The sequence below is a fragment of the Sander lucioperca genome, chromosome 3, assembly GCF_008315115.2.
Source record: "Sander lucioperca isolate FBNREF2018 chromosome 3, SLUC_FBN_1.2, whole genome shotgun sequence".
In the NCBI taxonomy this organism is placed as follows: Eukaryota; Metazoa; Chordata; class Actinopteri; order Perciformes; family Percidae; genus Sander; species Sander lucioperca.
Window position 1 is genome coordinate 43,812,674 of NC_050175.1, and position 11,211 is coordinate 43,823,884.

Sequence of the window (11,211 nt, forward strand, 5' to 3'; positions counted from 1 at the left end):
ACATAACTTAATGCCAAAATTTAAAAAAAAAAATAGATACAGATGCCAATTCCTTAGCATATTTCTGTGTACTAGGGCTAGGAAATACAGTATATAAATATTATATCAACATCGATATATGAGGCTAGACTTAAATTTTGGATATCGTAATATGACGTGTTGTCTTTTCCTGGTTTTAAAGGCTGCATTACAGTAAAGTGATGTTATTTTCTGAACTTACCAGACTGTTGTAGCTGTTTTATTATTTCCGTTTACCCACTTAGTCATTATATCCACATTATTGCCGATTATCTATCAAAACTCTCATTGTGTTAACATTTTGTGGAAGCACCAATAGTCGATGTATTTGGTCAAAAATATGATGATATTTGATTTTCTCCATATCGCCCAGCTCTAGTGTGTACTGTATGTGTCCTGTGCTCTGCAACCTCTCTTGCGCTCTTTGCACACAACCCATTGCCCTCTCCTCGCAAAAATAATCTTTTGGGGAAGAAAAAGGGAGAACGGGGAGGAGCTGGAGAGACAAGAGAGGGCGAAGAATTGGGGAGGGGAGGAAAAAAAAATGAGGAAAGGATGCAGCCTTGTGAGCCAATTTAAGAAATAACTGCTGATGCATCAGCTATTGACTGTTTGAGCGCTCGTGATAACGCTCAAGGCGAAACTGGGAGCAAAATGACAGCATCAACCGCCTGCAATAAAGTGCAGAGCGCCAGACCAAGGGAGCTCTAATTGACAGCTGTCAACCTAATGGGAGCCATGACGGAAGATTCTGGGAGAGGGAGGCAAAGAAACACTGTTTATAAACCATCAGCCACTTATCCTCAAGGAAGGGAAGGGAAAGGGGAGAGACGAGGGAGCTGTAGCTCCCCTCCCTCCCTCTTCCTCCCCCTTCCTCTGTCTCTCTCTCTATGATTGTCGTTTGTCTACTTACTTGCGTTTTCATTTGCTCCTACTGTCTCCTGCCCGCGCACATAATCTTTTTTTACAATCTCATTACCTTTTCTGTCTTTCCCCTATGATAGAATATTTAACTATGCAACAGTTCTCCCACTTTATATCTTCTTTTTTTCCCTCCTCTCTTGTTTCATTGTGGCAGAGTGTAGTGGGGCAGGAGCACTGAGAAAGGCAGAGGAAGGCCATAACTAATCACAGTGTCAGTTAGCTGCCTGGGAAAGACTCACTCTGCACAAAGTATAATGCAGGGAGCAGGACTGAAACTGGCACGCAGGCTGAGACCGGCTGCAAACTGAAAGCGTTTGCAGCTCAGCATGCATGCAAAAGTTCAGAAACATGGTAAGTTATAGTCAGAGACGGGCTACTGAGGGCCGATTTGGGATTCGGGATCAACTTGAACCGGCCCGAGGTAGCTTGCTAGATAAACTGAATGTCCTGAAACTGGTTCCCAGCCTTTTTTGCTTGTTAGCACACACCAAAAGTGATGTCTGATCTCTCATCACAGCTTGCATCATATCTATCTGATCTATGTGAGTGAGCAGTTCAGTCGAAGAGCGACTTTGCTTCCTGATATTGTTTCATTTGAATATTTGTTTGTGTCCTGAACAGATCGGATCAGAATTTATTTTACAAGAGATATACAAAGACAAACATCAATTTGTGTTGCAGAATTTTTCTTTTTTATTATTTCTTATGAATAGAATTTTCTAAAGATCTCACAGATTAATCTCGTGACCCATTGTGGGGGTCTCGGTCCCCAGGTTGGGAACCACTGGCTTAGAAGAAACTATGGTGAAAAAAAAAAAAAAAAAGATATATATATATATATATATATATATATATATATGACGAAATGTCTTTAAGAACTACCTTACACATCTTTGGAAAAACATATAGCTGCTATTCTTAAAAAAAAAGACACATTTTTATATAATCATGGAAAGTCTGCACTCAAATCTCTATCATCCACCCAAACGTTTGACCCTTCAGGACGGCGACAATAATATGAAACACATTTTATACTTTCACAACTATTCTCCAGACAAATCTGAACGTGAAAGTCAGTTATTAACCATTTGATAATCTGAGACAAAAAGACTAAGGTTTAAGGCAATGCCCTTATTTCAATGTTTGCTGAGTGCAATTCTATTCCACACATAACGACATGTCATACTAACAGAATAAATTACGGTTTAGGGAACCCTATACTTTTATTACATAAAAATAAAATAAAAACTCCCCTAATTTTTATTCTTCCTCAATCTGATCTGTCAGCAGGTTCTAGTTACATCGGAGAATGAGCAGATGAACGATCCGTGCATTTTGAAAAGAGTTCATGTGTTCGAGCATGAGTGAGGTGGGAAGCGGTCGGCGCATACGCATAAAAAGACCACCACCTTTCAGAATTATGGACTGCAGATGGGGAACTTGAAAGCGCTGTTATTCAAATACACAACCACTTCAGTAGGAACAGGAATGGATGTGACTTTCACTTCTAGGATGAGTAACCTCTGAATTTCATCTCTCGATGAAGAACTTCAACAGTTCTTCTACCATGTCTTATATGTCATTCCCAGCGTCGGGGAGTAACTCGTTACACGTAACAGCATTACGTCATTTAATTACACAGTAAAGGTAACTGTAATTCGTTACAGTTACTGGGTAAAATGTTTAACTAAATAACTGTTTTGAAAATGTTCACAATTACTTTAGGCGTTACATCTGAATGCTTTGTGTAAAAAAAAACTAGACTATGAAATGAATTATGAATGAATTATATATATATATATATACTTCAAATAGGGTAACTTGAAATCGGTAACCTACTACATTTCCAAAGTAACCTTCCCAACACGGTTGGTTTCCAGGCGACAAGCTTTGAAATGTTGAAGAGGGATGCAATAAAAAGGTGGTGAACAGTTGGGACTAAGTCTCAATGAGATGACATATTTCATCCAAAAGTCACAATTATAAAAAAAAAAAAAAGTTATTAGAGAAAAGTAGTAGAATAATGTAGCGGGTAACATACTTAATGATTGTGCAATATAATAATAAATAAGACTATTTCTTACCAGTCAATACAACAGCTGCCTGGGATGACATGAAAAGGCCATTATAGCTAATAGTGGGCCGTTGTTTATGAAAATAATTGTTCACTCTTTTAATCCTTAATACAAGTATCAAGACCTTTTTGAACAAGGTTAATCAGCTTGACATGTTTCATTAGATCCTATTGCCACCCACTAGACGCGACTATAGGCTCTGATACAAGGTGCCAGTGTGTTATAATATGTTGTATTTTTAACAAACGAGATCACATCACATGTTCTGTAAAATAACAAGCCACCTGTACTTTTATAAATCCATGTTATAAATGAGTGCTATTCACAGCCGAACAACGTGTGTGTGTCTGCATTGTGAGGACATGCGAGAGTACCCGCTCCCTCCTGTGAATCTGTGTGTGTGTTGGTGTGTGTGTGTGTGAGAGTGAGTATATTTAAATGGGCCACTGCATCTCGACTTAGATCCACCGCGAGTGCAACGTTAACACACATCAAGCGTGATTAATCTCTCGCTCTCATCTACAATCAATCACACACACACGCTCGCAGACGTACACACGCAGACACACACACACACACACACACACACAGAGAGGCAGAGAAATCACAGAAATCAGCTGCTTTTCCTCCTCGGCTGCCATCTATCTCTTGTTGGACAGAACCAGATCTGTCTTGATGTTAATATTTACATAAATCATGCTTAGCCTCTTTGGACACCATGCTGATGATAGGTGTTTCTGAAATATCAACGCGGGTGAAAAATCCTTCCACTCTGGGAAAGTGTCATTGAGTAGCTAATAATGACCAGTGTCAACGTCATCAGTCTGTAGGGGGCTCATAGGAGAACAATACACCTTTACACACACACACCCACCCACCCACACACCCTCCCACACACACACACACACACACACACACACACACACACAACAAACACACACACACACACACCATGCAGCTGCTACTTACTGCTAAACCCCCTTCATTTTAAATAACCATAGAAACATAGAAACAATAGATCCGTAGTTGCACATGTGAGCATATAAGATCTGTAGAATATGGAACTGTGAAGAAAAAAAAACACAGGTAGAAAAATAAACTGGATGTGTGATGTCCATGCTTCCTCTCCCATAACAATGATCTGTTTGGTCTATAGCCCGGCTTTGAAGCCCACGGACAAAAAGCCCCGCCGCTTGCCTCAGCTTTGGCCTTTCCTGATCTCGCTGAAAAAATAAATACTCCTCGGTCAGAAAATGGCGTGAGTGCACAGCACAGACAGTATACAAGTGTACACGAATAGGCCAGCGTCACTTACATAGACCCGAGTTTTCAAAGGCACATTCAACTTCACCACCTTACAAAAACAGCCCTGGTCCGGTGCATGAAAAAACGCAGGTAATTTTAGGAGTGACCTGGATTAGCTTCCTACCCAAACTAGTGATTCACACTCAGACAGCTCCACCACTGTCCAAAGCCTCACCTGTTGTGGGGTTGAATAAGGGTGTGTGTGTGTGTGTGTGTGTGTGTGTGTGTGATGGGAGAGGATGGGGCGCGACGGTGTAAGATCAAGTTGATTACATCCAAGTATGCTGCAGACCTAATTGGCGAGCATGACAGTGTGCTGAGCTTGTCATCTCCGATCATTAGGCCTGTCAGAGATCCATCAGATGCTCGGCTAATTAGCAGAACGCTAATGAAGCTGGCAAAACAACTCCTCTTTTAAGACGGCTGAATGCGCTCCGCCGCCGGTTGCGGGGAAGTGTGTGCGGAGGTTTGTTGGACGAGAAGAAAAAAAATGGGAAGAGTGTGTGGGATCACACACAGAGGATAGAGATAGATGTAGACTTGTGTAAAAGTCAAATAAATTGGTTACGTCTTCATGCTTGTATCCCCGAGCAGAACCCGGTAGAAGGGTTGGCTGTGAGTGATGCCATTTTCAAGTGCATCTACAGTACATATGCTCTGTTCTGGTAATGCCAATTAGGACCACATGGAAAGCTCCAAATAAGCATTTTTTTTTTTTTTTTTTTTTTTTAAAGGAACTGTTCAATAAACACACTGACCTTTAACCAGATTTACGAGTTCATGCCATTGGAACAAATCTGATGGTTGAATGAATCGCTGACGCTCAGTTTGATATATCTGCTGTCTTTAACCACAAACCCTTACAGAATGCGTTTTCTAGGTTCAGAATAGAGAGACTGAATCAGTGACATAAAAGAGAGGAAAAAGGGAAAGAAAGTGGAAAAAAAAAAAGAATCTCAAGGTTGGGGGGTAGTCCGCCCCCCCTTCCCAAATTCCTAATCAAGGCCTATCATTTGCCATCCTCCCATAGCTCTTGCCATCACTACGGCGCAATCAATTTGTCATCACTCTTTCTGTGCCATGCAGTTCTCCTCAACCTTATAACTTGCAGCTGTGAGCGAGGGAGGGAAGGAGGGAGAGAAGGAGTAGGAGATGTGGGGAGGAAGAGGAGGAGGAATGAAGGGTAAAAAAAATAAATAGGAAGCTGCCAATAGTCTAAAATGAAAACTCCTCCTTCGCTGGGCCTCGTGTTTGTTCTCGACGCTCATCAAAGAAATAAATGCCTCATTTTCTCTCCCGCTCTCACTGCCGGCACTCACTCGCTCATTCCTGCTGAATAAAAAGTAATCTCGCTATGCATCCATCCATCCATCCATCCAACTGTCCGTCCACCCATTCCTTTACCCCCACCCATTGTGTCCATTAGGGCTAAAACATTTTGATCAAGTAAGGCCCTGGGCTGAGAATATATAAGACTCTCTCTCTCTCTCTCTCTCTCTCTCTCTCTCTCTTTCTCTCTCTCTCTCTGTGCCAGCCTCTGATTGACCATTAGGGCCATTGATGAATGTGGCTGTCAGAGGGCAGACAATTAAATCAAATATGAAACAAAGTCTCTATGACGGGCCCTTCTGATGGAGCAAACCAGTCTTCCGCCTCACGATTAGGCTAATAGTTACATTTTTCATATCACTCTATGTGTGTGTGTGTGTGTGTGTGTGTGTGTGTGTGTGTGTCAAAGAGTATTGCATGCTTGTTTGTATGTACTCTAAAGTGATTGCAGCATGTCTTCTGAGCATGCACCACTGCACATGTGTAATTATGTGTGTGTACTGGAAGGCTGTAGAGACTACATTTACTTGGGAGTAAAAAAAGAAAACAAAGTTGCAAAGTGTGCAAAGGTAAAATGGCTAACAGTAAAATGGTAAAGGTCGTGCATAAATCATTACACATATGTGCTATAATAAATATGAACGGTAATTAGTGCCGCAAAGCCACTTTCACTACGAGACAAAAAGCTATACAGAGAACAAAAAAGGAAAATCTCAAAAATTTGAACGTGAACACAAATGATCGGTCTCGTAAATGGTCTGATGAGGACACTAAGACGCTCACTCCACTTCAATGGGAACATAAAATAAAGGCCGAGATTGGTTGCTTATCCTCGTCAAGTCTGAGGCAAAGTAAGAAATCAAAGCTAATAAAATAGATACAAAGATGCAATTAAATGATGGTGTTAGTGGCTAGAACTTTGTGTGGCCAGATGTGACTTCAGCAGGCCCTGCTCTGCTACCAGAGTGAGTGAGCATGAAGGGAGGGAGGGAGGGAGAGAGGGAGGGAGGGAGGGGTGATTTATTGACACTTATCGGGAATGAACAGATCAAAGGCTCGGCCAGATGACAGGCGATCAATCAGGCGTCAAATCAAAGATGGCAATTGTCCATTAAAGCTCTCTTCCAGTATACACTCCCCCCCCCCCCGTGCTGTGAGATAATCTTTAGACTAAAAGAAAAGTCTTTCCCAGAAACTGAAGGGGAGGAGAGAAAGAAAAACAGACCAGACCCTAGCATGATGAAAAACAAGGGACGGTACATCTCGAAGAAATTGTCAGAGAGAGAGCTTACTATATTAATGTCTCCAAGGAATGACAAAGAACAAAGCAAACTAAATATTATGTATCAAAACATTCCAAATTCCTGTAGAGAACATCACACTGTGTACTAGTACTACTGTAGGCAGTCAAACCCAGACTATATTAGGGCTATTAGAGTAATGTTTCAATGAGAACAGAGAAAGATACTGATCATATAAGACAGATGTGTGCTAGAGGAGTTCACTTCCTGTAATTTATTGGGGATGTTTTAGAGTTAATCCCACTTCCCCCAAAAAGAGATCCACGAGCATCAAAGGCCTCGGTGACAGTCAGCTGACCCCTATGGGTTCCACCAAAACCCTCTCCCGTACGCATCCTTAATTCCACGGTCAACGTCTACGAGGAGGAGGAAGAGAAGGAGGCGCCGCGAAGGAGTCAAAATAGAGAGAGACGTATGAAAGATCAAGTTCTCCGAGGCGAGGAGAGTAAAAATGACGAATGGGACGGAGGAGAAGGAAAGAGGCTTTTCACACTGATGCTATTTTCATCGGACACATGCTGACCTGTGACCTTTTTTGAAAAGCAATATAAGATGATTGCTTTAACAACCGGGTCACACCTGTAAACGTCCAAGCCCCCTTCTCGACACACGTGTATGAAAAATAGGAATAATCTATAGATTAAACGCATATATTGCAGTGTGATTTAATCCGGGCATTCTTTTCTTTAATGTTTAATGTTTTTTGCGTATGAAAACAACAGAAAAATTGCAAAACATGCCCTGCACAGTATTCAAAAGTCTTGTTTTGTCCAACCAGCAGTTCAAAAAAACAAAGAGATTCACTTTGCAGTGATAGTACAACAGAGATAACAAGTAAACACTTGAATTTAAGAGGCTGACAACAACAAACGTTTGGCATTTTGGCTTAAAAAGTGACTCTAACAATTAGAGATGGATTTGTCTCTTGATCCGACTATTTAATTTAAACCCCTGATAATGTGCTATAACAGAGGAATGGATGATATTGCACATCGGCTGATTAAAATGGGAAGAATTGTCAACAGAAAATGACAAGATATGTATAGTATGAGAAGGCAAAAGTTGTGGTGAGGGCACAGGAGCTGTGTATCCTGTGTGTGTGTGTGTGTGTGTGTGTGTATCCAGAGTGCTAGATGTTTGCCTTTTTCCTTAGTTTACAGGATGCAACAAAAGATGTGTTTGCGGGGTGAGGGAAATAATAATGAAAAGTAACTGAATGAGGATGGCGGGGAGGAGGGGGTGGGGGGGTCAAAATAGAGTGAGGTGAGAGAGCGAAAGAGAGAGAGGTAAATTGCATTCAAGCCAAAAGCCAGTGCGTACCTGCGGCGCGCCGAGGCGCCTCCTGCTTCCTCCGCGGCATATCGGCTTCGGGGGCCCGGCAGGGAGTTCTTCTCTGGCCCCGGTGATTCGATGCTGCTTTGGGGATCCGCGGAGCTTTGATACACAGTTTCCCACCCCCCTGGGTGCGCTCTCAGGGCTCCCACATAGATCGGAGTGTGTGTGTGTAAGGAGGGGAGGGTGTGCAGTTTTCGAACACAAAAAAAAAAAAAAAAAAAAAAAATCAGATGAAATATAGAGCCAGTAGATGCGAAGATAATAAAAAAAAAAACGGAGAGAGGAGGGGGGGGGGAGGGGGGGGATCAGCGTGACTCCTCCGGTTGGCTGCTCTCTCTCTGGCGGTCGCTCGGTCGCTCTCTCGCCCGCTCCGACTCTTGGATGGACGCGGCGGGAGCAGGAACAGATCGAGAGGGTTCCGCGGTAGAAAAACACAGAGTATGGAGGTTTGAAAGAAAAAAAGAAAAAAAAAAAAAGAAAGCGCCTCGTGTCTCCGTGTGATCCTCTTTACTTGGCGTCGGAGGCTGCAACAGGCGAGCTTGAAAGGGGGATAAAACCAAATGATCGCGTCAGTCAAAAGTCCGCAAACAAGGGGACAACACATCAAGAGCTGACACAACTGAAGCCCTGCGCCTCCTCTACGGCTCAACCTCTCCGCCGCTGATAGGCGTCACGTAGCTCCCTGTCTCTCTCTCTCTCTCTCTCTCTCTCTCTCTCTCTCTCTCTCACTCTCTATCTCCCCCCCCTCTCTCTCTCTCCCTGCCTCTCTTACCCCTCTCACTCTCTTTCTGTCTGTCAGTCACTGCCTCGTTCTATCCCCGTTTATTCCCCACGAGCGGGCTAATCCGAAGATTTTTTGGCTATATGGTTTGAAATGTGCGTAATGTCAGTCATATTGCAGATGGGTCTAAAAAGAGAGAAGCACACATGCAGACACATGGCAGCCTAATAAAAACACACATGTATTCAGTATGATTCACAAGCACACAAACACACACACAGGCTGACGGACAGCGTGATCACAACGGAAACGCATACTTACTTTACGGGCTGATCCTCCGCCGCGCTATCCATGAGCTTTTTTTTTTATTTTGCTCTTTTTTTTTCTCTCCCTCCCCGGTAAATCACGCGCAATTCAAAGCCAAAAGGTGGACCAGCCGAAACGTGCCTGAAACCATCTCATAAAAATCCATTCGGCTTTGGCAAGTCCTGTTTGGCGGCGAGAAAAGAGAGAAAAAGATGAAGAAGGTTGGGGAAAAAGCCACATGCAGCTTTTTTTTCAGTTTGTTATTCTCAGGACCGACAGCGGAGGAGGAGAAAAGAGGAGGAGGAAGAAGAAGAAGAAGAAAAAGAAGAGGAGGAGGTGACGACCGGGAAGGGTCACCCAAACGCTGCCCTAGCCTCGCGCCGCTACGATATTTTGTCCGAGAGTGCTTTGAAAAATCCGCTAAAGGGCCAAGTCACACACAGTCAGTATGCGTGCGTGTGCGCGCGCGCGCGTTAGTGTAAGTGCGCACGTGTGTCTGTGTGTGTGTGTGTGTGTGTGTGTGTGCCTCAATCGATGAGATACGTGCTTGATTGGGTCTCCCTGGTTGTAATAATGTACATGAGGAGGAGGAGGAGGAGGAGGAGGCGGAGGGGACGGGCTGCTCCCATGCAGGCAGGCAGGCAAGGCAGGCTGGCTGGAGCGCCTTCTGCCAAACACTTTGTTGGCCGCTGATGCTACTTTTCTCCCGTTTTTTTGTCTTTCCGTGGCCTGATAGGAGCTATTTAAATCAGCCACGCAGCGAATCAGACGTGTCTCCAAAAACTGCGCTCAGCTCTCCGTCCTTCCTGCGCCTTCAAGTGACCAGGGAGGCGCAAAAACAGAAAAAAAACCTCACCAAGCAAGCGCTGTCCCTTTTATATTTGCCACTGAAAGGAATAAAGTCGTTTTTTCTCTCTCCACAGGTAAGCTCAAAATCCTCCTTAGTTGAGATGTAGGTTATTCAAAATTCAATTTTTTTGTTCTTCTCCTCGCTGTGTTTCACCTTACAGCTAGGAATAAAAAAAGTTTTTGGATTCAACTGAGTTGGTGAAGTGGATCCAAAATATTCTCCTGTGTTTTCCAGGCAATCCTCAGGGTGGATGGCTTCACGGCAGTGACAAAACAAAAAAACAAAGGATAGAGGTTTCTTGAAGAAGGGAATTGAAGAACAAGAGAGAGAGAGAGAGAGAGAGCAATATACGGGTGAGTTGCCAAAGGCTGTCTTTCTCTCACCTACTGTCCTCCTTTGCGCCAGATGTGGTGCTGCTGCGCTGCGCCTCGTCTCTCGCTCGCTCATCAATAGCCGGAGAAACGGCTTTTCTTCCTTCGGATCCGCCGAGGGAATCAGATCTCCTCAGCCTCTTTCTCCACGTGTCGCTCCTCGGGTAAACCCGGGGAGTTTGTCCGTTTCCTTCTACGTTTCACCGGGCTCGGTGGGGAAGGGTCGGTGATTGGGTGACTCTCCGCCGATCGAGGATGTTTTCGCCCTAATCTCGCCGCGACTGTGTGCGCCGCTCCACCACTGCATGCCGTTAGATCCGCCCAAGCATCTGTCCGTCTTTCCATTGGCGCATCCATCAGTGTCACACACACACACACACACACACACACACAGCTGCCGTGCGCACATTCCTTGCGATACTACAACCCCCCCCCTCCCTCCCCTCAGTGTGTACACTCAAACATAACACTCATTCACACACGCATGGATGCAAACACACGCACAACGCGCCCGCGCCCGATGGAGAGCTCTCCTCTCCGTCTGATTGACACAGCCCTCTTTCTTAAAAGCCCGTTAGCGAGCGAGCATGTTTGTGTGACATTTTCTCTCCCAAATAGGAGTCCGAGTGTTTTGTTTTTGCCTCTCGCGGCGCCAGCATTTTTATTCTCCTTCCCA

At 44.1% G+C, this 11,211-nt stretch overlaps 1 protein-coding gene across 2 annotated transcripts in view; it reads right to left on the reverse strand.

Moving 5' to 3' along the window:
- tshz3b (teashirt zinc finger homeobox 3b) overlaps positions 1-10,925 on the reverse strand; it is a 46,050-nt gene extending 35,125 nt beyond the window's left edge. Inside the window, exons 1-2 of one of the 2 annotated variants that reach the window (XM_035999799.1) lie at positions 10,548-10,925; positions 8,273-8,825 (exon numbers count right to left, since the gene is read on the reverse strand). In XM_035999799.1, the coding sequence (XP_035855692.1) occupies positions 8,273-8,312 (40 nt within the window). In that variant the 5' untranslated portion in view covers positions 8,313-8,825; positions 10,548-10,925. Of the gene's footprint in view, positions 1-8,272; positions 8,826-9,329; positions 10,507-10,547 lie in introns of those variants that run through there. The other variant, XM_035999798.1, reaches the window with a different exon arrangement.
- Positions 10,926-11,211: the final 286 nt, after the last annotated feature.